Source organism: Balaenoptera physalus, assembly GCF_965194825.1.
Source record: "Balaenoptera physalus genome assembly, chromosome: 3".
Taxonomy (NCBI): Eukaryota; Metazoa; Chordata; class Mammalia; order Artiodactyla; family Balaenopteridae; genus Balaenoptera; species Balaenoptera physalus.
This window is the reverse complement of record NC_138890.1, coordinates 27,286,421-27,312,369: the sequence shown is the minus strand read 5'-3', so window position 1 is coordinate 27,312,369 and position 25,949 is coordinate 27,286,421. Positions and strand designations below refer to the sequence as shown.

At 42.5% G+C, this 25,949-nt stretch overlaps 2 protein-coding genes and 2 long non-coding RNA genes across 9 annotated transcripts in view; 2 read left to right on the top strand and 2 right to left on the bottom strand.

The window, feature by feature from the left end:
• LOC309658286 overlaps positions 1–25,949 on the bottom strand; it is a 241,063-nt gene that overhangs the window by 162,660 nt on the left and 52,454 nt on the right. The window lies entirely within an intron of this gene.
• Positions 117–15,169, top strand: NPM1 (nucleophosmin 1). 6 transcript variants are annotated; one of them, XM_082456543.1, is made up of 11 exons: positions 123–312; positions 2,288–2,367; positions 2,865–2,984; positions 3,321–3,414; positions 3,755–3,861; positions 3,937–4,028; positions 8,015–8,072; positions 8,422–8,505; positions 9,361–9,462; positions 11,749–11,823; positions 14,813–15,169. In XM_082456543.1, exons 1-11 carry the CDS (start codon positions 255–257, stop codon positions 14,849–14,851), a joined length of 909 nt encoding a protein of 302 aa, XP_082312669.1. In that variant the 5' UTR covers positions 123–254; the 3' UTR covers positions 14,852–15,169. The 6 variants fall into 6 exon arrangements, with proteins under 6 accessions (XP_082312667.1, XP_082312671.1, XP_082312669.1 ...); XM_082456544.1 differs by having other exon boundaries at positions 127–312; positions 3,961–4,028; XM_082456541.1 differs by lacking the exon at positions 14,813–15,169 and having other exon boundaries at positions 117–312; positions 11,749–11,910.
• LOC309658277 lies at positions 14,843–22,333 on the bottom strand. Its single transcript, XR_014262168.1, has 2 exons — positions 18,751–22,333; positions 14,843–17,138 (listed from the first exon to the last, which is right to left on the bottom strand). It is a non-coding gene; the product is annotated as an uncharacterized lncRNA (long non-coding RNA).
• The window catches only part of FGF18 (fibroblast growth factor 18), a 35,252-nt gene continuing 32,475 nt past the window's right edge, over positions 23,173–25,949 (top strand). The window contains exons 1-2 of the mRNA XM_082456592.1: positions 23,173–23,738; positions 23,910–23,946. Of these exons, the coding sequence (XP_082312718.1) occupies positions 23,707–23,738; positions 23,910–23,946 (69 nt within the window). The 5' untranslated portion in view covers positions 23,173–23,706. The remainder of the gene's footprint in view (positions 23,739–23,909; positions 23,947–25,949) is intronic.

The window sequence follows — 25,949 nt, the reverse complement described above, 5'->3', positions numbered from 1 at the left end:
GGGGAGAGGTAGAAAGGAGTGAGGTTGAAGAGCGCTTGCGCGGGAGGGCGACCGTGCGGGGAGGGGGGCTCCGGAGCACGCGCGCGGAGACGGGACTTAAGGAGCTCTCGCGAGATCTCCAGGTTGCTATATATGTGCGCAGGGAGCCCGCGTCCTTTCCCTGGTCTGATTCCGTCCTGCGCGACTGTTCTTTCGAACGGTAGTCTTTTATCTCCGTCCACTTTCTCTCCTACCGAAGTGCGTGCCACCAACCCATGGAAGATTCGATGGACATGGACATGAGCCCACTGAGGCCTCAGAACTATCTTTTCGGTAACTGCTGGGGGGTTGGAGCGAGGCCGAGCAGGGCCTTCAGGCTTTGGTGGGGGGGCGGGATCCCACTGAGGCCTGGGTTAGCGGGGAAAGCTAAGCAGGCTGGAGGCCTGAGGGGGTGGGAAGCGAGCAGACGGGGTCCTGCCGCCTGCAGGATGGGGACCCAGGAGGGGCGAGCCGGAAGCACGGAGGGGGGTGGGAAGGAGGGGCGGCCTGAAGGCTGAGGCGTCAGCGGTCCGAGGCCCAGGGCCTGAGGTAACGTGGAACCGACCGGCTGAGGGTTCGGCGTTACGCGGGGCCCATGGTGGAGCTCTGGGCACAATTATTTTCTGAGGTTTTGTGAGTTGGTAGGCTTCTGATTCCGGGCGGGTGCCTGAGGCTAAGCTCCGCGATGGTGGTGCAGGAGGTTTTGTGGGTTCGGGGTGTGAGGAGGCTTGGGCCTCCTTTCTGGACGAGAGGATCGATTGAGCATGGCGTTGTCCTCGGGCCTCAGGGTCAGGAGCTCTCGACCGAGAATCGGCCCCGGTGCCTCGGCTGGTTGCTGGGGGCAAGGGAGGTGCGGCCCGGCCCGGCGTGAGGAGGCCGCGACCGCTGGGGAGCACGTGGTTGCCACGTGGTTGGGGGAAGGAGGGGGGTGTGGGCGCTGCATCCGGGGCTCACTGGCGTCTTGTCACCTCCGAGCCTGGGGTCCTGGGGCTTGATTGAGGCTGGTGGGCCGGAAATGTTAGGTGAAGTGGTTGGTAGCTCCAGGACTCTTGGAGGTCTTTTGTTCGGTGCTTCACATCTATGCTGGTAGTTCTCATTTAGAGAATCCTCTTTCTGTCTCACCGCGTCCATCTCGCAGAGGAGGTACTGCCGCTCAGAGAACCGAAGTGGCTTAACGAAGTTGCACTTGTAGGAAGAGACTAGATCTAACCCCATGACCCTTGCTTCCAGAGCTGGTGCATTACAAATGATTTGGGGTGGGGGGTGGCGAGGGAGGGAGACTGGCGGAGGCAGCCTTCTGTTAAAACTTGTAATTCTATACCAGGGTTTTGGGATTTCCCCCTCGAGCACACCAAGTACCATACTAAGGGGCCTGCGTTGGTTTTTCAGTCTCACTAAACTGAATTGTTGAAGCCTTTGTGTCAGGCTTTAAAAAATCCTGCCCCAAATTAATTTTGTTTCCTTATATACCATGCTGAGATTTGTTAATTGAACAATAACCGTTAAGCATCTATTCCAGTAACTATTAGATGGCAACTAAATGGGACTATTTAAATAAAGTTTAATTCTGATGGTATTTAAGACAGTTTGCTTATTCATGAATGGTAGTAGTAATATGCACTATGCATTAAGGCTTTTATTCCTAGCATTTTGAAAAGCTGGCGTTTCTGATCAATTTATATCAAAATTTTTGCTTTAACTCTTGCTATTGGAAGTATCCCTAGGATATTTCTATTGTCTTAAACATAATTTCTGAACAATTTAATGTACATCATTTCTGTAACTTCGAAGATGGAATGTTGACCCCTGTAACGAGTTTTAGTTCGTTTACATTTGTAGTTTTTCTGTTGTGAATACAAGCTGTTGATGTAGGTGTTTGTGTAACCATTGTCATTTCTAAATTTGGCACCTGGGAGTTTTGGTAGGTAATTTCAACTTTAAAATAGTGGGATTTTATCAACATTGTATGTTAGGGTTGGTTTCAGTTCTAGCTTTACTAAATTTTTGATCCTGTTTCTACATGAGAATAGTAGTGTAGTTGAGCATAAAATAATGTAGTGGGAAGTGGAATTTATAAAGCTCTGTATGGATGTTATTTGATGTTTATAGACTTTTGTGTTCAAGAAATCCAGGAAGAGGTACTTCTGCCTTGCCTTTTGGTAGCTAGAATAGTAAAAATTAGTTCACAAGTTAACTTTTTGGTTACTCACACTGAATTTTCAGTGTTATTTTTCTCCTTGTTATAGTTGAATTTTTTGTTCATTTACAGGTTGTGAACTAAAGGCCGACAAAGATTATCACTTTAAGGTGGATAATGATGAAAATGAGCACCAGTTATCTTTAAGAACGGTACTTAAACTTTTCAAAATAAACTACTTAACATTTCTTGATTTCAGTCTCTTAGTTCCTATTCGTGTGGATTAATACTTATTTTACAGCAGTATTTTTCTTTCCTTACTTACGTTCTTCGCTTCTACAGTTGTATTAAAAAGCCCTTTAGGGTAGTGATAAATATAAATCTTATTTGTTCTCCACAGACACTAGCCTATAGCCTACTACTTAACTTCTAGGTGGCCAGTAGATGTTAGGTGGTTTGTACTTAGGCGTGGGTGATGACATAACCATCTTTGTCATCAAATGCATTTTTATGTAATTGTTAAGATTCACCAAATATGAGAAATTGTCAAAGTCACATAAAACTTGAAGACAACATTGTGCTCAAGTCAGTTTCCCATCAGTGGTAATAACGAAAGGTTTATAATTGTTCTGATTTTTTACAACAACTGGTTGGGGGGGGTTGTAAAATGGTGGAAACTTAAGTTGAAGTACTGTTTTTCTATTAACAGGTCAGTTTAGGGGCTGGCGCAAAGGATGAATTGCACATTGTCGAAGCAGAGGCGATGAATTATGAAGGCAGTCCAATTAAAGTAACACTGGCAACTTTGAAAATGTCTGTGCAGCCAACGGTAAGGGCTCTTTTACACTTTGGATTTTATGTCAAAGTCTAATTCTGTTGCCTTAAGGTGAGTGTCATTTAGGTTACAACAAAGAGATTGGGGAATTTGGTTTGGTTTTTTCCCTAGTAGTCACAGCTGCATATTCTGTCACTGGTGTTGACTGATCACCGTGGTGGTAGCTGCTTGTTTATCAGAGGTGAAAAAAACAGGTTCACCGATTTGTTCATTTGGCTGATGGGTTTGCTTGTTCAGAAACATTTTTAAGTTATGAACAGATTTTATACCAAACATGTAACCATTTTTTTCCCCCACAATATTTAGTGATTTATAATTTCTTCTTTTTAGGTTTCCCTTGGGGGCTTTGAAATAACACCACCTGTGGTCTTACGGTTGAAGTGTGGTTCAGGGCCTGTGCATATTAGTGGACAGCACTTAGTAGGTATGTTATTTTTATATGTTATGCTTATTTTTAGTGCAGTTACTTTGTTCCCAATTTGGACTTTATAAAGTATGCTTAGTTCTAGTACTGCTGTCTGTAATAGGTTCAAATGGGAATCTAGTAATTTATAACTAGAAAAGCCTGGTGTTTTGCATGTAAAACCTAGTAATGAGTATTAGTCCATTAAATTCCTTTTAAAAAATTTTGTTCTCTTTTTACTCTTTTTCTAATAGAATCTGAGTTTTAAAATACTTATTACTGTGTCTTATCAGTGCCCTTTTTTCTGAGTTCTTGCTGTTGGTTGAATTTTAGTGGTGGCTAATAAAGAATTTTATTTTAGCTGTGGAGGAAGATGCAGAGTCAGAAGATGAAGAGGAGGAGGATGTGAAACTCCTAAGTATATCTGGAAAGCGTTCTGCCCCTGGAAGTGGTAGCAAGGTTCCACAGGTACAGATGCAATTTACTATACATAATTTATTCTGGCCTTTAGTTTGGTACTTTGGATTAGCACTTCCTTACCAGTGTGTGTCCAATTATTTTTTTAAGAAAAAAGTAAAACTTGCTGCTGATGAAGATGATGATGATGATGATGACGACGACGATGATGATGAAGAGTAAGTAGTATGCCCTTAGAAACCTGACATTGTCGTATGGGGGGTTATGAAAACGATTTACCAAAATCATGATTAGTGGTTGTCAGTTTGTGTTAAATGAGCTGAGTTAAAGAATGCAGTATGCAGCATTTCCCAGATGTATTTGACTAGGTGCCTTTTTTCTGAGGAAGATTTAGTGGCCACATTACTGTATGCTAAGTCTGGTGTATTTTACACTGAACAGTTTATAATAAATGGATTGGGCATAAAGAGAATCTGAATATCTCCAGCTATATTCATTTTGTAAGTTGTCACTTGAGGATTTTTTTTCCCCACAAAGGATTTTGGCATATGGTTGTCCTGGTCCTTATGAGAAAATTAGATTCTAAAAGAGAATAGAATTTTGCTGGAGAATTTAAAATTTGGTTGTAAACAAGATTTGATATGTTTGTTAAACTAGGTCAGACTATGGTAAAGTTATAAACATGCTATGGAATAAAATGCTACTCATGATTAGTCTTTCCTATATGCAGCCATATCAAAAATTTATTAATATTGAATTTTTAATTGCTTGTCAACTTTGTTCTTGAGTTCTCAGCTTGGTCCATTGTATATTTACTGAAAACAATTGAAATGGAATCTAAGACAGACTCTGAGAAAACATGCACTAATTTAACGATCAGATCTGCAAAGTAGGTTTTCAGTGACCTCAACTAGCCAAGCTGGTAGCGCCTTAAAAAGGCCTTTGAGCATGACAGTGGAAGCAGAAAATAGGAAAGAGTTGAATGCTTAAAAAATTCAAAATGACCTGCATGTCAAACTTATAAACAAACTCAATATAGTTGGTGTTTGTTACTACTTAATTATGCCTGGGCTTTGGAAGATTTCCTGTCTTTAAAATGGGGATAATTCCTGATGTAACTACAATGTAAATAGTTTACATTCTTGTCTTCCATGTCTCCTCTAAGTTGTCTTTAAGTTAGGTGGTGAGGGAGGAATGAAAAGTGTAGATGGTAACAAGGTCCAAATCGGTAAGTTTTCGTAAAAGGGTAGTCAGATACATGTATAAGTAGAGGCAGTTAATGGATCCCTTGAGGATAGCAAGTCTTAGAAGATTCCATTGGTTAGGGGGCAATGAAAATGTTAAGAGGTGCCCCAAGGTTTGTTAGTTAAAAGTAGTTATTATGTAGAAATTGTAAGCCATAATCTCAGAAGGCTTGGAACCCACAAAATAAAAGGCAGATCAGTGGGTCTGTTTTGGGGATGGAAGGGGTATGGTGTGGGGTTGGTTGACTGCTGTTGCTGTAAGCAAGAAAAGCTGAAGACCATGTAGTACATTAAAAGTTAGTATGACCAGCACAACATTGTTAATCAACTATATTCCAATATAAAATAAAAAGTTAAAAAAAAAAGTTAGTATGGCTTACAGATACATCCTGGGTGGATTATTCTGGGTGGCCAGGGAACTATAAGGGGTGACTTTGGAGGACAGTTTTTAGGGGGCCCTGAAAATGTTAGGCGCTCAAGCATGGCTGGCATGGGGCCCCCATGGGGCCGGAGTGGCCATTCCCCAAGTGGCTCATGGTTATGGCTGGGTCCTGGGGCAGCATGGGCTGTGTGCTTCCTTCCAAGTTCAGTGTTGTTTCCCACAGGGGCCAGGTCAGGTGAGGGGGTGGTGGAGAGTGTTCCTTGTTCTTCATTGAGGTGGTAATGGGATTTGCCTAGGTGCCACCCAGGAAAATATCTGTTACTTAAAAAGTAAAAAAAAGGGTGCTTCTCCATAAACACCCTTTTCCCCTATATTATTAGGGAATATCCTAATAAAACTGCTTACAATAGTGGTTTTATAAAAACCATTGTCATCTTTTTTTTAGTATGGGGTAGCCTATGCAGGTATTGGGTGATAGGGCCAAAATTGACAAATCACTGTTAAAAATTGCTTAAAAGACGTTAATATGCCTTTAAATGTATACTACACGGTATTTTATCCAGTTAACATAGCAGATTTTTTACCCCTGTATTGGAAAGAAGTGTTTCTTTGGTTGCACATGGATGAAGTTACTCCTGTTTTTTATTTAGACTATGTAGTGTGGAAGAGAAACCATTTTGGCCAGTATGTAATGTTTGGTTTGTGAAGTAATTACAAGTTAAACCAATTCCACCATTTGCTGATTCGTACTTATTCATGGACTTCTCCATTGATTGGATTTTTTTCCCCCCAGTTCCCCCATTTAGAGTGAACAGTTTGGTGCTTTATAGTGTATATGCACAGTTGTGCAGCCAATTTCAGAATATTTCATCACCTCAAAAAGAAACTGCTATAATCCCTCATCTTCCCCAGCTCTAGTCAATAACTAATGTACTTTGTTTTTTATAGATTTGCCTGTTCTGGATATTTCATATAAATGGAATCATACAATATGTGCTCTTTTGTGGCTGGTTTGTTTAACTTATCACAATATTTTTAAGATCCTTGTAGCATGTAGCAGTACTTGTACTCGTTTTATATTATTGAACTATAAGAACTTTTTATATATTTTGGAAACAAATCCCTTATCAGGTAGAATTTACAAACATTTTCTCCCATTCCATGGGTTGTCTTTATACTCTGTTGGTGGTCCTTTACAGAAAAGCTTTTAGATTTCATAGTTTGGTTTATTTCTTTTATTGTGTTTTCGGTGTCAAACCTAAGAAACCATTGCCAAATCTTCAAAAAGTTGTATAGTTTCAGCTCTTACCTTTTATCCGTTTTGAATTGATTTTTGTATCAATTGTGAGGTAAGAGCCAGTTTCATTTTTTTTGATTGTGGATATCCAGTAGTCCCAGCACCATTTGTGAAAGACTTTTCCCCATTGAATGGTCTTTGCCCCCTTTTTGAAAATAGTTACCATAAATGTATATTTATTTTTGGACTCTTCAGTTCCATGTCTATCCTTCTGCCAGTGAAACATTATTCTGATTTCTGTTGCTTTGCACTTTTTATAGATTTTAGTTTGTAATTACTTAATGTGAATGCTTCACCTTTGTTCTTCTTCAAGATTGATTTTGGCTACTTTGGGTTCCTAGAGTTTCAGTGTGAGTTTTAGGATCAGTTTCTATGGAGATACCAGCTAGGATTCTTTTAGGGGTTGTGTTAAATCTGTAGATTAATTTGGAGAGTTGCCACCTTAATATTTACTGGTCCATGAATTTGCAATGTTTCTATTTTAATTTCTTTAAATAACTCCATTTTCATTTTCAAAAATTTATTTTCAGTTGTAAAAAACATAACACCATATTTACCATCTTAACTGTTTTTTAAGTGTGCAGTTCAGTAGTGTTAATCATAATCACATTGTTGTGTAACATCTCAAGCTCATCTAGTTATACTGAAAACTATAACCGTTGAACAAAAAGTCCCCATTTCCACCTCTCCCCTGCCAGCCACCAATCTTACTTTTGGTTTCTATAAAGACTGATTCCTTTAGATACCTCATATAAGTGGAATCATACAGTATTTGTCTTTTTGTGACTGTTCTTTCACTTAGCATAATGTTCTTAAGGTTCATCCATGTGCTACATTTGAGGATTTCCCTAAGACTGCATATTCCCTGCTATATATACGTATATGACATTTTCCCTACAATTTGTTTATGAACATTTGGGTTGCTTCTTTTTGCGGGGGGGGGGTGCGAGTTGGCTCACACCGTGCTGCCTGCGGGATCTCTTAGTTCCCCAACCAGGGATTGAACCTGTGCCCCACTGCAGTGGAAGTGCGGAGTCCTGACCACTGGACTGCCAGGGAATTCCCTGGGTTGCTTCTACTGCTTGGTAATTGTGAATAATGTTGCAGTGAAAATGAATTTGTGTTCAAGATTGTGCTCTCAGTTCTTTTGTCAACCCGCAAAAGTTTGAAAGCTCTTCATGCTTTGATTGACTAAACTTTTAGGTTCATCCACTTTCTGGATAAGCTTTCTAGATTTGTTGAGTGCATTGAATCAGTAATAAGGACTTATCTCATTTGTAGTGATGATGATGATGACTTTGATGATGAGGAAGCTGAAGAAAAAGCTCCAGTAAAGAAAGTAAGTAAGATACAGTAGTAGAAGATTATCAGAAATAGCTAATAACAAAATGATGGGAATTTTTGCCATTGGCTTGTTTTGTGGTTATTGAAAATTGTCTCAGGAGAAGATGATCTCATACTTCAAATTTTTCTTGAGTAGGGCTATCTTGGAAACTTCTAATAGTGGGGAATTATCTGTTTTCTTTATATAGCCTTCTGTCTGTTAACCCTTTTGCAACCTTTTGTCAAAATGATTGTTTCATCTTAGCCTGACTGCTGCTTTTGCCATGGTTTGGGGCAGTTTTATTTGTGCTAATATGTCTGTTATGTAGGGAGGGGCATTGATTAAGATTCATTTCTAATTGCAGTCTGTACGAGATACTCCAGCCAAAAATGCACAAAAATCAAACCAGAATGGAAAAGACTCAAAACCATCAACACCAAGATCAAAAGTAAGTGGTAACATATAAATACAAGCTCCACTGAAGTAGTTAAGTTCTTCTGTGGAAGAATCTACTTTAAAAATTTGATAGGTCTTTGGAGAACGCCTGTAGTTGGTGTCGAAGAGCTAAGATGTGCTTATTTTATTGGTAATCACTGTCATATAGTTAGACAGTTGACCCTTGAACAACATAGGTTTAAACTGCATGGGTCCATTTATCACGGTTTTTTTTTTTTTGTAAATGCTACAGTACTGCATATCCACGGTTGGTTGAATCTGGATGCAGAGGAACCACAGATGTGGAGGGCCGACAAGTTATACACAGATTTTTGGCCACGTGGAGGGCTGGCGTCACCTGTTGACATTCAAGGGTCAACTGTATATTGCCGTGGCTTTCTAATGGGGGAGAAAGCTGACAAAAAGATTGTTATTGTGATACAAACAGTTGTGTCATGTAAGGGTTCTTACTTGTTGAAAGGTATGTTTATCGCATAGTGCAGTTTCTCAGTGCTGGCCGCATGTTGGGAGATTATCATTTAAATGCTATGGAATGGGCCCCAGGCATCAAGCTGCATTAACTTTGTAGCTTCATTCTTGGGGACCTTTTGGTTTCGTTTTTTTGATAGTATCCTTTAAGTGTAGGACTGACCTGGTGTTGAATATAAATGCAGGCTCAAACTATTTCCTATTCCTTTCTTAAGCAATAATATAAAAATAATTGTTGAGACACGAATTCATTTATAATGGTAACTCAGTTCTGGTGTATACTTGTTTTTACAAAGGACTGTAAGAATTTTATTGAGAAAATCCAGGTAGGGTGGGTCTTAAGAGTTCTTATGATGTTAAAATTCGCCTTTTTTCCCAGGGTCAAGAATCCTTCAAAAAACAGGAAAAAACTCCTAAAACACCGAAAGGACCTAGCTCTGTAGAAGACATTAAAGCAAAAATGCAAGCAAGTATAGAAAAAGTGAGTAAAATTGTCTTCCTTAAAGGAACTAAATAGGTAATTTTACCTTTCTGGGGTTTGGAACAGGAATCGTCCTCATTTTTTATAGTTAATATACCTGCCCCTTTGTGGTGTGAAATTATCTCAAAAACGGATTACTAGTTACTTACATTAATTTATAGTCTCTGTTGATTTTTTTGCATATTTGAAGTTAAATATGCTTTATTTTCCATTATAAAAGGAATACAAGTAAGTTGATTGTAAGATATATTCTTACCTTAGATGTTAAAATGAGAGCATTTCCCTTCACCTGTTCTGGTCATGAGATGCCACAGTACCAGCAGAGGGCGTATGAGTCTTCTAAAATTGCAAACAGCTGGAAAAGTAGTCTTTGGCTGCTTGGTGTTGTAGTTTTTAAAAAAATTACTCGTGTTTGACTGTAGTCAGAAACATTCTCCAACAAATTGAGTCATTTCTATTTGCCATTTGCACCAAGATGTCACCAGGCAATACGTGTGATAATATCTTGAATTTTTGAGTGACTAACATGTTTACATTTAGTTTTGTCTTAGTGGAAATGTGTGAGAAGAGAATTAGCTTTTGTCCTACTTGCTTGATTTGGGGTCGGGGGGATGCACTTAATAAACTTCAGTGAACTCTGGAGCATGGAGTAATTGGTTTTAATGCCTTGAAACACATTTGAGAGAAACTTTAAAATTCTGTGAATATTCTCAGACCCCAATTATTGAGAATAAATGTGGGATGGTGAGGAAAAGTTACTGACTCCCTTTCCCTGTGTTTTTTCTGTGCTCTCTAGGTTCTACATGGCTTCCGTAGATTTCCTTTCATTGTGCAATTATGAGTCAATTGGAAAACTAACATTTTAGAACCAGAATGTATTTCTTGATTTTGCTTTAGTACTACTGTAAACCTTTTAGCCTTCCTGGTATCGCTGCTTTATTTTTATCCCTTGCGTACCGTTCTAAAATGACATTTTAGATACCCCTCCCCCTAATTTTAATATGGTCCTATCTCCTTGGTTTAATTGCAGGCGCATTGAACAATCCTGGGCACTACTGGTAAATTAAGCCCAAAGATGGGGAGAGAGGAAAAGGAGAGACAAATATAGTCCAAACTGAGTATCATCAACAATCCAGACTGAAGTCTTCTATTTTAACTCAATCCCCTTTCCTGATTTGCCACCCACCCATGCCCCCCTTCCAGGCTGGAAGCAATCTCTTGATCTCCTAAAACACTTTCTTTTGACTGCTGTGATTCAGTGAACCTTATACTTTGCTTTCTATTACTTGTGCATTTGCCTCACCTCTTTGACCATATTTTAATCACCTTTGTATCTCCCTAGCTGCTCAATAAATATTTGAATCAAATAAGAATGTATGTGACAATAATTTAAAAGTGTAAAATTATAGTGAGGTTTATTTTCTAGGTAATGAGGCAGCTAAGTATCTTACACCATACCTGAAACCTTCTTGATCTTTTTAAAGTGCACAGAAGATTCAGGTTACAAGGAAAATCAAAATTTAGTTATCAAAGTAGGAAACAAAAGTGAAAAAATTAGTGTGTTAAGGTAATTCCAGAGCAGAGATAAATATAAACGTTTCAAGATTTTTGAAAATATTTGGTGACATATACTTTGAAAATAATTTGGTGTTACTACTATTGTGCTTTCTTCCCTGTGTCCATAATTGAAAGGAATGGCGAATTTTAAGAGTGTAGTGAAATGTAATAAAGTCTTCCCCCCCATTTGACTTCATATGCCCCCTGAATTGACTCCCAGGTTAGCACCGTGCTGGACCTGGGTTTTTGGTACATATTAAGTGATCTTTTTAACAATTTTCGTCACTTGTATACATGATACCCAAAGGGGCTATACTTTTTTTTTGTATTTGGTCCTGGGTGGTGGAGAATGGTGATAAAGCCGACTTGTTAGATAAATACAGTAGGCAGTCAAGTTGATGGTCGAATGCCTGAAGAATCACAAGCATAGCTTATACTTTGTGTTTTTAGAGTGGCTGGGTGGGGGCAGGGAATTTGAAACTTGGACAAACCTTATTCAGTATGAGAGTACCTGTGGAAGACCTAGGTCCTAATATGTTGTACAAACATGTCTTTCTAGGCCTAAAAAAGGATTTATTCAGTATTAAAATGAAGGAGTTGAGGAGACAAGGAATGAATCACAATGATCCATATAATAAACAGCACTCAAATCTTTGAGGAATTTCATAACAATCTCCTTCAAAAACAGTGTTTCTATACTTATCCTTAATAATGCTTTTGTCTCAATAGGGTGGTTCCCTTCCCAAAGTGGAAGCCAAATTCATCAATTATGTGAAGAATTGTTTCCGGATGACTGACCAGGAGGTAACTGAACTTTGTTGGAGACATGATCAAATCCAAAATTTTTATTGTGACTTATTATGGTTATTTGTTTAGTCTCTCTAGGTGTTGGCTTCTTTTAAAATGTTCCTAACCACAGACAATACTTCAGATTAAATACATGGAAACTCTTAAGAATTTAGTTGGCAGAGACTGAGACGATAACTTTTTTAGTACATTTTTCCCAGCTTTTATATAGTTGGTAAATTATCTCTTGGTTACTGAACTCAGTTTTGCTTTTGGTACTATGTTGGCTAAGGAAATGAGCTGTGGTTTTCCTTGCTGCTCCATTTGGCTACTTGGGTCAGTCTGTTCTTTGCTTTCTTGTGAGTTGGCAGAGACAATTTTCTCCATAGATGTTATGGGAAGCACATTTTGCTGAAATCAACCTAAGTGTAAAATCAGTTGAGTTAGATTTTGTATTTCTTAATGTGAAGAAGGTATTTTGTCAATAGAAGAAAAATCATGCATTTATTTTTACTGTCTTATTTATAGTTGCTGACTCGCAGATTGTAAAGGAAAATGTAAAAGCAGTTACACAGGGTTGCTAGGCATCATGTACATACAGGACATATTCTGTGTTTAATGGTTTTTGTCAGTGCTCCCTAAGTCTACTGTATTCAGCTTTCTTCAATAAATTAAATTTGTTATTTAGAGATCTTTTTCTACCACAATATTTAGTACTTAAATCACTTAAATGGCAGCACTATTTTTCTCAGGTTTGAAACCCTTTCAGTGGTTTAATACTCTTCGTGGTGGTTTATTGTGAGTTCAGCCTTCCTTGCCATGGCCACGAGATGACCAGTTTGAATCTTTTCGATTCTTTTGGTTGCTATTCTGTTTTTTGTGTATATTTGGATCCCAAAAAGCCAGTGTAAATTGTGTGAATTTTCTGCGGACATTTAGTAAACATAAAAGTCCTTTTAAAACTATGCAGTGTGTAATTGTTAATTCAGTATCGAAAATGGTAGATAAACCATCATCTATAACAGGTAAGCATAAGAGATATATAATTTTTTCAGCTAATACCAAAGGAAGTGGTAAAATAAAATTTTTGATTAAGAAAAATTTAGGTGAAGATAAAGTAACAACTAAAGTTGCAAGGGCCTTCCAAACAGCATAACGTCAGTCTTGCAGCTGAAAATGACTGAATTCACTGCTATCAGAAATATTTTCTGACTTAAAAACTGAAAGCTGTTTTCAAGTGCCAGGATGAAATTTCTGCAATAATAAAAAATATATCTCAGTTTACTATTACGAAATTATCAGAACACTGAATGTGTCACATTTTTATGGCATAGCTGCAGATGTAAGTAATTACAATGTGTAAAATATCTTCCCATTACTTGTGCAGTTTTTCTTCTGAAAAAGTTGTTTATGAAGATTTGGCTAATAAAATCCAGATGGAACCTGAGAAATAATAGCAAATTTTTGCAGAAACTCTTGAATTAAAGAGTTAATGAAAAAAATTGTACTGCCTTCTGTGGAAAGACTACAGATAAAATCCTTGCTGAATGTTTGTATAAAGGTGCAAACAGTGTTTACTCAAAGTTGAAGCAAAACATGAAGTTTTCGAAGGTGTTTTCTGTCCCATTCAATATTCTATATAATAGTAAGTCAAGTAGCATCTGGTTGTTTTTTTTTTTTTTTACATTAGAGTGTCATGAAAATGTTCTTCAGTATTTGTATTCAACTTAATGATTAGCGAATGACTGGTATTTGTTGACATGGTATTCAGTTCCCTTGCATTTGAAATCCAATGGCTGTGTTTAAAAACAGTATTTGAGAAAATGCTATTTATTTGAAGCACTGAAACACTTTGAAGAAAAGGCCCCCAAAGTTCTTTTAAATAATCCATTGAGTGAAACCTGCTTATTTAAATGTCTCTTCAGCAGTAGGACCATGTAAATTAAAAGAAGAGCGAAGTCATTGAAGTGCTCCATTGCTTTAAAAGAACTTGTTGAATCCTTTGAAGAGTTGACAAAAACATCAAGACTGTTTTTTTTTAAGAGGCATTATTCATGAATAGGAAAAGAAACACCAACTTGAAGTAGATAATTAATACTGCACTTACATGATTGTCATTTGAAATGTTTTTTATCACTTGAAGATTTTGGCTCTTTTACATGGATGTTACTAAATACCAGCATGAGAACAAGTGGAATGAGTTATATGTTGAACAGGGATGTAGAAATTGATGAGGGATCTCTTTTTTTTGGTCATTGGACAATATTTTAAATCATTAGACTTGAAGAATGGAAAAGCAAATTAGTCATGGAAGATGGTGTTCTGTGTTTCAACAAACCAGAAGAGCTTGTCTGAGTAGCTAATATGGCAGAACATGTTAAATATATATAGTGTCTCATAATGCTAATGCTAGCATGTGTTCTCATTAATGAAATAATTTGGATGTGACCACTGTAGAAACTTAAAATGTAAACAAAATATAAGACTGTAATTAAGGAATTTTATAAGCAAATTATGCAAAATAAGGAACTGTTGAGATCCCACATCATCAGGGAAATATAATTAGAGGTAAAGAAAGATGTAACTTTGGTATATTTATATAGTTTATTTCAGATAAATGTACTAATTTTATGTGTCCCGTGTACAGGTGCATGTTTTTCTCTAAATCTGGCAGCCCTAAAGCAGATAACATGGAGGCAACATTGGCCAAACTGGTCTTCGTTTCCTTAACTAAATATCTTAAGTTGTTAAATGTATATTAGTATAAAAGTGACTTTGTGTACAAAAATCACATGATTTTATGTCTGAATCGAAGTATTTGAAATTAAATTATGCCTGAGTATAAATTTCCTTGAAATCAGTTCTTAATTATCTAGAGTGAACCTTTTTGGTGGTAGAATGAAAAATAGATATGTTGAATTGTACAGAGAGACATGGTTTAATTTATTGGTGTGTATGAAGTGTTGTGGTTTTTTAACCACATTTTTTTTTCTCTTTTTTTTTCCAGGCTATTCAAGATCTCTGGCAGTGGAGGAAGTCTCTTTAAGAAAATAGTTTAAACAGTTTGTTAAAATTTTCCGTCTTATTTCATTTCTGTAACAGTTGATATCTGGCTGTCCTTTTTATAATGCAGAGTGAGAACTTTCCCTACCGTGTCTGATAAATGTTGTCCAGGTTCCATTGCCAAGAATGTGTTGTCCAAAATGCCTGTTTAGTTTTTAAAGTTGGAACTCCACCCTTTGCTTGGTTTTAAGTATGTATGGAATGTTATGATAGGACATAGTAGTAGTGGTGGTCAGACAAATGGAAATGGTGGGGAGACAAAAATATACATGTGAAATAAACTCAGTATTTTAATACAGTAGCACTGTTTCTCTTTCTGTTATCCTCTTTATACTTTGTCAGAGAAATACATGTACATAGTAAAAGTGTCAAATAGTATTCTAAAATCTCTAAAATAGTATCCTGCCCTACCCATCCAAATAGTTCTGCTTCTCAGAGTTAACCGATCTATTTTTCATCAAGAGGGCTTAGTGCTTTTACCTTACCGCCTCTTGATAATAGTTAATTATAATCAAGTGTTCATCAGACCTTCTTATCCACCTGTCCTAGCCTTTTCACTCCCAAAGAAAATCTGGCATGTTAAATAGCCTGCAGCAGCCTTTCTCAACCTGGGTTCTTTATCTGAACCAGAACACAAAATTATTTCTGTGACTATTTTCTTAATTTATCCAAAATAGTACATATTTGAGATCCATGGGGGTAGTTAATTTATTGCATGTGGTGGTTATGTGAGGACATTCAGGGACTAATCCTTGGGACCCCTTCATCTGTTAGACCAAGATTCAATTGCATGGTGGTCAGGGCTAGATTCCTGTTCTGCTTATTTTGCTGTGGTATATCCTCCAGTAGTTTCCCAATAGATGGGGGAAGTATTCTGATTTTTTTGCATACCTGAAAACATCTTGATTTTTGACATCAACTTATATGCTGCCTTGTAAGCTGAATCTTTTTCTCAGAATTTTAGGTGTGAGCTGCCTTTTTTGGCCTAGTCTATTCCATTTTTGTGTATTCTTTGTATATGACCAGTTTTTCTGAGAGCTAATTAAGATTGCTTTATTGGAATTTTATGTGTCTTGTAGTCTTGTTCCTGGGCCCTGGGTGGACTGTGGGTCTATTCTCCAGAGACTCTTCTCTGGTCTGGGCCTTTTACTTGGGAGGTTTCACCCTCCTACTTAACTCCCATCCATTCTTAGGCCTTCTGTTTGATTCTCTTGGATGTTTTTCTTCATTCCTTTTTGTTTAAACTTTAGGAGAGAGACTTTATTTTCTGTCTTCAAATTTGTGTTGGTTTTATTTTTTTTAACTTCCAAATGCTCTTGCTTGGTTCTTGGGACGTAGTATGTTGAGTCTGAAGAAACTTTTTCTCATTCCATGCATTGTTTACTTGTTTCCCTCCCCTCCCGCACCAGCCTGTTTATTTTATCTTTTATATTGATTAGGAGGGTGGTACTTGTTGACTGGGCTCTAGTTGCAGATATTTTGATGGGGGTCTGCAGATTTTAAGCCTTTCTGTTTCTGGGGTGGTTTTCCAGAGTAAACTAGTTTTGGAGGGTGGGGGAAAATACTGGTGCAGTACTGTCTTGTCTAATCTCAAGTTTCCAGGTGTTGGGTTCTTCTAGTCATTTACACTGTGGTTTTCTTCATTGATTATTCAGTCTCTTTTCTCCAGGCCATGTCTGTCTTTGTAGCTTATCTCTTTATGTCTTTATTTTAATGGAGGCACAGTAGGAGATGGTAAATGTTCAGTGTTCTTTGTTTTTATGTACTTCAGATATAAAAGATCATCTACTTTAAATTGATAGAACAATCCCAAATCACTTAACCATCCTGTACATTAATTTGAAAAGTTATTGGTGTTCACATAATGCAACTACATTGAAGTTGAGTCATTCCTTCCCTAGATAGTGTTTTTTATTATACTATGTGATGTAGGAGTGTGGTAATTATTAGTATTAGTCCCTTAACATGTTCAGAAGTAGAAATATACTTGCTGCATAATACTGTCTTAAATAGTAAGTCTGAAATTTTTTTTTTTGAACATTTGTTACTTTTTCCTTTTCTTTTTTTAAATTAATTATTTATTTTTGGCTGTGTTGGGTCTTCGTTTCTGTGCGAGGGCTTTCTCTAGTTGTGGCAAGCGGGGGCCACTCTTCATCGCGGTGCGCGGGCTTCTCACTATCGCAGCCTCTCTTGTTGCAGAGCACAGGCTCCAGATGCGCAGGCTCAGTAGTTGTGGCTCACGGGCCTAGTTGCTCCGGGGCATGTGGGATCTTCCCAGACCAGGGCTCGAGCCCACGTTCCCTGCATTAGCAGGCAGACTCTTAACCACTGCGCCACCAGGGAAGCCCCTGAAATTTTTAATATTTGAGTTGCTTTGTGTGGAAGTTAAACCTTAACTTTGGTTTACCTGATGGGCACTTTTATGTGGCAGGAAACCCAAAAGGACTTCTCACCATTCTGAGGGAAAGCAATTGGCCTTACTGGTTGTCCTGTTCCCAGCTCATTAAATAGAGCTAATCAAATCCAGATAGGGCTTCTGTTTTGGAAGGGCAGGAATTAAAGATTTCCCTGTGCCTCAGAAGTCACTAATAGTGCTAGTTATTAGACATCAGCTAACTAAACATGGTAGTAATCTGAAAGTTGAACTACTCCTAGGCTTGTGACTTAGGAAATTCCTCTTCTAAAGACACTGACTTCCTGAAAGTAAAAAGTGAGTGTCCTGAATTCAGATTTTCTTTTTTTTGGGTAACTTACAGTATTTAAAAAAATTTTTTTTTTAATTGAAGTATAGTTGATTTACAGTGTGTTAATCTCTGCTGTACATAAGAGTGACTCAGTTATACACATATAGACATTCTTTTTTCTTTTCCATTTGGTTTATCACAGGATATTGAATATAGTTTGCTGTGCTATACAGTAGGACCTTGTTGTTTATCCATCCTATATATAATAGTTGACCTGCTAATCCCAAACTCTCTGTCCTTCCCTCCCCCCTCCCCCCTCCCCCTCGGCAGCCACAAGTCTGTTCTCTATGTGAGCCTGTTTCTGTTTTGTAAATAAGTTCATTTGTGTCATATTTTAGATTCCACATGTAAGTGATATCGTACGGTATTTGTCTTTCTCTGACTTAGTATGATAATCTCTAGGTCCATCCATGTTGCTACAAATGGCATTATTTCATTCTTTTTATGGCTGAGTAGTATTCCATTGTATATATGTACCACATCTTTATCCATTCATCTGTTCATGAACGTTTAGGTTGCTTCCATTTCTTGGCTATTGTGAATAGTGCTGCTGTGAACATCGGGGTGCATGTATCTTTTTGAATTATAGTTTTGTCAGGTAACTTTTTAGTTTTCTGCGGAACCTCCACACTTTTCCATAGTGGCTGCACCAATTTACATTCCCATCAACAGTGTAGGAGGGTTCCCTTTTCTCCACCCTTTCCAGCATTTGTTATTTGTAGACTTTTTAATGATGGCCACTGAATTCAGATTTTTATATATTTGTATTTCAATCCACTGTGTTGTATCTTTTTGGCCAGCGGAATCCTTTTCAAGCTTGTTCCTACCATCCCTGACTCCAGTAAGTAGTCTTTGATATGAAGGTTTTTGTTTTCTAGTGTGACAGAATGTTCCAGGCTTATCTTGAACAAGATAAACAGATTTTCTTTCTAGACCTGGAATGATCCGTTTTTCCAAGGAGCTCTGGTTCCTTATTTAAAAATAAAAGGAATGGCGTTTAGAGACCACAGCCCTGGTGGGAGTGATACTGATTAATACTGAACCCAGTATTGTTCAGCAGACTTAACCTAGATGATCAGATCAGACCCTTTGGAAAAGCAAGAGGAACGTTTTGAGCACTAGGAGGGCAGAGACACACTGTCTGCAGGAAGCTTCTTTTCATTTGGTATCTTAGTATCTTTATCACATATGGTTAGGTTGTGGGTGAGAACTTAACAGTTACCTTCAACCTGAACCAGAGGACAAAATAGGTTGATAAAGTAAGGCCATTTGGGGAGAGCAGATCAGGCTGTCCAAATTACTGGATCATGCACATGATGATAAAATGAGGTTTATAGTGGTGTGTAAAGCTTGCCTGCCGAAGCTATTAACTGGATAATGGGGGTGGGGTGGGGAGGTTATGTTTAGATTGCCTGGGGGGTGTTTTTCTTTGAAATTATCCAAGAGAAAAGGTTGAGGGTCACAGAAAGTACCCTATTAAGGGTTAGTTAGTAGTCTGCACTGTGGAGATGCAGGGTTAAAGTTATTTCAGAAAGTGTAAGGCCACCTTCCAGCCAGATCTTAACGAAAAGCCAGTTGCTCCTTGACTCCTGAACTTGGCAGTAGACATCCCTTTTTAATCTGAAAGTTCCAAGAGCTGATTTTGTGCTACTTTGTGTCTACTTTTCTGATTAAGCTACTTCATCCTATTGAAGACTTGAGGCTGCATTTGTCCTATGTACTTAGGCTGGAGGTTCTCTCATCTTTAAAATATTTGTATTCTATAGACTCCCTGAATTTTGTGATTCTTAAGATTGGAGAGAGGTGGAAAACGAGTGTCAGATTGCAGTGCTTTTAGTGTACTTTCACTTGAAAATGAGGTAGGAAGAATCTATAAACATTTAAGTACTGTGTCCCAAAGTATGTATTTAAGGCTTAGGATTAATCAGCAAGCAAAACCGGTAACTGCCCTCCAGGGCTTGCATTCCATTGGGGAAGCAGTCAACATACATTCTCAGCTACCCTTCAGACAACCAGGAATTTTACAGATGAGAATTTGCTCAGGAAATTGTGAATTTGCCAGCCGAGAGCTAGGAATTGAATGTAGTTGTGTCTGACTCCCAACACCAAACTAGCACATAGCCACCTGGCCCCAACTACCATACTTTTGCCTGGACTGGTAACAGCTTTTTTGCTGGCCTCCTTACTGCCACTGTCACACCGTTCCAATGTATTCTTACCAGCTGCAGTAAGCTTTAAAAACAAACTGGAGGGGCTTCCCTGGTGGCGCAGTGGTTGAGAATCTGCCTGCCAATGCAGGGCACACGGGTTCGGGCCCTGGTCTGGGAGGATCCCACATGCCGTGGAGCAGCTGGGCCCGTGAGCCACAATTACTGAGCCTGCGCGTCTGGAGCCTGTGCTCCACAACAGGAGAGGCCGCCATAGTGAGAGGCCCGCGCACCGCGATGAAGAGTGGCCCCCAGTTGCCACAACTGGAGAAAGCCCTTGCACAGAAACGAAGACCCAACACAGCCATAAATAAATAAAAAAACAAAAACAAAAACCAAACTGGATTTTGACCCTTAGTTTCAAAGCCTTTGATAAATTGCCAAACAAATGGGTATATCCACACTGAGTACTGCTTGGCAATAAAAAGGAACAATGATAAAAGCAACAAGGGATGAGGCTGAATTTCAAACATGCTGAGCAAAAGAAGCCAGACACAAAAGAGCACATATTATATGGTTCCATTTCTGTGAAACTAGAATCTAGTGCCAGCAGACTAATGGTAACTTGAGACTAGTGATGGGTGTGGTGGGAGGTTGCCTGAGAAAGGTGTTTACAGAAGTAAAAACATTTGTCAAACTCCAAGCATTTAAAAATTGTACATAAATAGTGCCTTAAAAGGCCTTTGAAGGTTTCTGACAGGTACCTATTGCCTGTTTTCACCCTCTCACCACTCTTGGCTAACCCTGCCTGTCACCTAGCATTTTCCCACTTGCAGGCAATTGACATCTTTTGCCTGGAATATTCCCTTGTGTGGCTGGCTCTCCCACTTTTGGGTCTTAGCCTAAGTATTGCTAATTGGTGTTCTCTATCCCACTGTTTTCCTTCAAAGTGCCGATAAGCTTGAATTTATCTCTTGGCTTATTTGCTTATTGCCCATCTTCCTTAGTAGAAGTAAAATGCTTTTTCAAAGCAGGGGGTTTGTGTGTCTTCACCCAGGGCCTGACACAATAAATAGTGATTGAATGAATTGGTGAGAAGTGACTACCAAATTAGTGACCCATATTAAGTGCTATATGAACATGTCAAATTTGAATAGAAAAAGCTCATTTCAGATTCATCTGTATGGTAATAAGTTTGCAGGTGTGAACGATGGAAAGGAAGAATGTTAAAATGACAGGATTTAGAGTCAAAAGATTCTTTTCAGTAAATTAAGAATGATCCTGCTTCCCTACTTCATGAAATGGTGAAGAAAAAGATAATGTGATAACCTGAAAACCATAATTAGGACTGTTAATAATAGCTAAAATCTTTGGAGCCTTCATTGTGAGCCAGACTGAATGATCTCATTTGGTAACTTGCAGCAACTTAACACCTGGTACTGTTGGAAGCTTGCTGGAATTTATAAGTAAATGTTGGAGGCAATATTCAAATCCAGGACCTCTAACTTGAGTTTATGCTCTTACTAAGAACTTCACTTGACAGGACTTCTGGGTGAATCTTACTTGGGTGATAGCTTTATTTGTGAAATCAACAAACATTATCTGAGCCTTGAAAAAAATTGCAAGCATTTTAGAATATAAATAATTATGGACCCATTTCATTCAAAAGTAATAGGAAACAGTACAGGAAATTGGAAGTCTGATTATTAGCCAGGAGATACTTCAAACACCCCACTTTAGCAGGTAGTAGGCCAAACCCACCTCTTGACTGGGCTGTCAGAGGTCTTTATAAAGTAAGATCAAGCATGGTGATGTCACAGGACCCAAGGGAAGCATATCTGTTTTGTGGTTGGGCATTGCATGCTGTCTTGGGATTTGCCGGTTCTGGCAATGAGAATGTCTAAGTAAATTCAGCCCAGCGCTTCACACAAGAACTTTCTCCATTGCTCAGCACCTAGCTTTGAAAAGGTTTTCTGCACTTGTGTCCAGTGCTGAAACAGAGGCTGTTTAAGATAGCCTCAGCTTTGAAAGGGAACTTAAATAAAATAGCTTGCAGGGAAGCCTGATAATCGGAACAATTGCTGATAGTTCATATTCCATGACTCTAGGAAGTAGCACTGTTTGACAGTGTCTACCTCAGTTTCACTACACGTGAAATGGGGAATATCAGCCATAGCCAGTGACACAGGAAGTTTTTAACCAAATAGTCCGGATTCCTGAGTTTTGCTTTTTGAGCTTGTTCAGTTTCTTTCCCTCTATGACAAACCCTTAGCATCAGGCCAAAGCAGAGCCCAGCTATCTGGAGCTCTAGACAGTGTGGGACAGTTAATGTGTGACAAGAACACCTACATTTTGAGGTTGGTGGCAAGGACAGGAGTGATTCCTCTGAAGGGGCGGAGGGGATTAGAAGAGATGCCCTTAGAAGGGACCTGGTTAAAAGAGTCAAACTGCTTAGTGTGCAAAGAGTGGCAAATCTCAGCCTGGAGGCCGGCAAAGGGCCTAGAGTGGTCGCTGACCATAGTCCTGCTGGCTCCTCCCGGGCCTGTATAGCCTGACCGGGCTGGGCTGCAGTGAAGCCTTGGGGACGCTAGGTGGCAGCCGTGTGTTTCCAAAGCTGGCTCACCTACCGGAGAGCCCAGCTGGGATCTCGGGAACCGACCCGGGAGCCCTGGAAGGGGGGCGGTGAGGGTAGGGGGGTGCTTAAGAGACGCCCTCGAGATCCCCTCCCCTCAACGGCAGGGACGGAGATTGAAAGGGGGCTCACATAGGGTGGCCAACCGTCCGAGAGGGCGCCTGGGACATGCCACGATCCTGCGTGGACTCACAGAGCGGGTAAAAGCGACCCCCTTAAGTGGAGCCGCCCCGAGGGCTGGGCCTGACCCGCCCCTTCCCTGCTCCCCACTCAAGCGCTGGTGGGTGTGAGTGCGAGTAGCGAATGTGGGAGAGTAAGGACGTTCCGCACCTAACTGCGTTCTTGGGGACCGCAGCCTGTCCAGTTCCGGCAGCGTTTGCGCCGTGGCGCGGGGTCATTGCGCCCAGGCGCAGAATTCCGACGGCTTCGAGCGCTCACCAGCTCCAGCCTAGCTGCTGGCTCTGCTCCTTCGGAGCTGCCGGTCCCGTCGCCGAGAGTCTGAGCGCCTCCCTCCAACCCGGAGCCGCCAGGAGAAGGAGGAGGAGGCAGTGGAGAGGCTGCGGCAGGCAGGCAAGCAGGCAGGGCCGCCTTTGATGTGGGCGCGGCGCACCCAGGCTAGCTGAGCGCCCGTCCGGCCGCGCCCCGAGGGGGGAGCCCCCGGGCCCCGCATCCTCATTGTGCCGGCTCGGGCCCGGGCCCGCCCCCGGCCCCCCGCCCCCTCGCCGCCCGCGCGTAGAAAACGCCCCGGCCGCCGCCAGTGGTGGGAGGTGGCGATGCGCACGGCCGGAGAGACGCGGAGGAGGAGACATGAGCCGGCGGGCGCTCAGACGGAGCGGCCGTGACGCGTTCGTGCTGCAGCCGCGCGCCCCGGCCCCGGAGCGCTGACCCCTTGCCCCGCGCAGCCCCGCGTCTCGCCTGGAGAGCGCGCCCCAGCTTCCAGCCCCGCCGCGCATGCTGCCCCTGGAGTAAGCCGGGCATCCAGCCTCCCGCAGACGCCCGGACGGCCGGCCGGCCGGCAGTGAGCAAGCTTTCTCGCACCGGCCGGTGCCTCCTGCACAGCGGCGGCCGCCCCGCAGACCCCGCTCCAGCCCGGAGGGCGCAGCGCTCGGGAGGAGCCGCGCGGGGCGCTGATGCCGCAGGGCGCGCCGCGGAGCGCCCCGGAGCAGCAGAGTCTGCAGCAGCAGCAGCCGGCGAGGAGGGAGCAGCAGCAGCGGCGGCGGCGGCGGCGGCGGCGGCGGAGGCGCCCGGTCCCGGCCGCGCGAAGGGGACATGTGCAGGCTGGGCTAGGAGCCGCCGCCTCCCCCCCCGCCCAGCGATGTATTCAGCGCCCTCCGCCTGCACTTGCCTGTAAGCGCCCGCGTGCGGGGCTGCCCACCCTGCCTGGATGTCTGTCCGTGTGCCTGTGGCTCTGTCTGTCCGCCCGGCCGTTCTTCTGACTTTCCGACTGCGTATCTGTCTATACGCGGGTTCCCCTCCCTCCAGTCCCACTGACTGCCTCTCCATCTCTCTCTCCCGCAGGTGTTTACACTTCCTGCTGCTGTGCTTCCAGGTACAGGTACGTGGGCTCCTGACTCTGACCTCCCCCCCACCCGCCCCTGTCTCCCGGTACGTGTCTACCCCCCCTCCCCCGGGCCGCGCCCCCTCCCTGTGCCCCACCCCTCCTGGGCGCTGAGCCCAGTGCACCTGTTTCCAGGGCGCGGAAGGGTGGCTCCGAATGCGCCCAGCGCGGGCGGGGGACCGGCCAAGGGCAAGGGGCTCTGTTGCGGGACTCAGGCTGGCGCGGGCTGCCACGGTCCCTGTCGGCTTCGGCTGGGAGAAGATGCTCGGAGCCGGCGGCCTCAGCCGCTACAATGTGCCCGGCTCCAAAACCCCCCCAGCCCCCCGCCCCCCCCCCCCCCCCGCCTCCCCGCCCAGCCCGTAGCCGGTGAGGAGTCAGGACGTAGGGATTTTCTCTGCCAACCGTCCCTTAACATCTCCTCTCGCTCTTCCAAACAAAAAGGCTCCTTTCAACCGAGTGGATTTGGAGTCCAGGGAGAAAGCTTCAGTTGTAAATTACTCTGTGGTTTCAAAGGCGTTTGCAGCATTGAGAGAAAGACAGAGAGAGAGGGAGAGAGAGAGAGAGAGAGAGATGTTGTGCTACGAGGGGAGACTGGGGTGAGAGCGAGCAGAGTGGGGCGCCTGGGCCGAGGGACCACTGTCTGCGAGGCGGCTCCGGAACGGGCCGCGCTCCGCAACGCACACCCTTGCCCAAGGTAGTGCAGCCCTCAGCTGGTTCCCCGCCTCGCTCCCCGCTCGCTCGCTCTCCTGAATCAGAAGAGGGCTTGGCGCTCAGCCTGGAAAGCACTTGCTAAAATCTGATCTGTTACTTCAGCAGCTTTCAGACTCGGGAAGGTCTTGGCACGCAGACAGTTGGAACACTGGGGCTTCCAAAGCCGTGGAAATGAAGGAAAAGGGTTGGGGGGCGGGGGGAGGGAAAGAGAAGAGGGACTGAGGGAGCTGACTTCAGCCCCGATTAGAACCAGACCAGGCTGCCTCAGCTTGGAGGGGGGGCGCAAAGGGAAAGGGAATAGGAAGTGCCAGCTGCCCTAGCCCTCCACCACCTAGTGCTCTGACGGAGGCGCCCTAGGAGGAGCTGGGCTGGGGCCAAAAGAGATTATCTGCCCCTTCCCCCTCTGGGTTGAAGGCAGGTGTCCTCATAGGGTTCGAGAGGATGCTTGGGCCTTAGCTTTCTGGATTCCCGAGGTGCCCAGAGAGAGCACTGAGCAGGCAAAGTGGTGGTTCTCCCAGGTGTGTGTGTTGAGTGCTGTTGAGACTCACGGGTCTCTTGCGGAGGGCGGCGGCGGTGGTGGTGGTGAGTCTGCTTATCTCCCGTCCCACTCCTAAGAGAGAGCTGTTACCATCGGGATGGACATTGAGGTGAGGGCAACTAGTTGGGACTGGGGGCTGGAAGGATGGATGGACAGACTGATGGGTTCTTTCTTTCTGTTGGCCAGGCTGGGGTCCCCGGTGACTCCTTGAATCAATACAACTGGAGTCAGTAACTTAAGACTGGCCGTTTGCCAAAGCAGATGTGACCCTGTGTGGTTGCAGAGGGCAGGGTGGGGAATGGCTGGTGTCAGAGAGAGAGGCCAGTGCCAGGCATGGCCTGCTTGGTTTGCAGCTGAGTCCCCAAGCAGAGGGCAGGCCCCAGGGTCACCCCGGGGGACTGCTTGTCTGACCTGGGTGAGAACTCTTTTCCTGAGTGCTGAGCCTGGGTCCGGGGACGATGAAATGGGCATAAAGTAGAGAACTGGTTTCAGACTTTGTTGCCCAGGCCTCTTGTTGCCTGCTGCCTCTTGGTCCTTGAAGTGGGGCCCAGGAGGGGCTGCTGTGTGGTCTTTGTGTTCTCGGGGGGGAGGGAGTGGGGGGGGCGGAATGTGAGGGAGGGAACCTGGACTCTGCATCCCACCTCCACGTCCTGGCCAGAGCTAGAGCCAGCCTGTGGGGGGGAGGGGCGGGGAGGCGAAAGCTGGATGGGCCGTCTGGGTTCGGTCCATTGGGGTTATGCCTTCAAGCAGG

Excerpts from the sequence above, each read along its gene's own strand:
- NPM1 (XM_082456541.1), top strand. The coding sequence starts at position 255 with ATGGAAGATTCGATGGACATGGACATGAGCCCACTGAGGCCTCAGAAC. Across the intron at positions 2,985-3,320 it reads AAATGTCTGTGCAGCCAACG|GTTTCCCTTGGGGGCTTTGA; the intron begins GTAAGGGCTCTT and ends TCTTCTTTTTAG. Across the intron at positions 8,506-9,360 it reads CATCAACACCAAGATCAAAA|GGTCAAGAATCCTTCAAAAA; the intron begins GTAAGTGGTAAC and ends CTTTTTTCCCAG.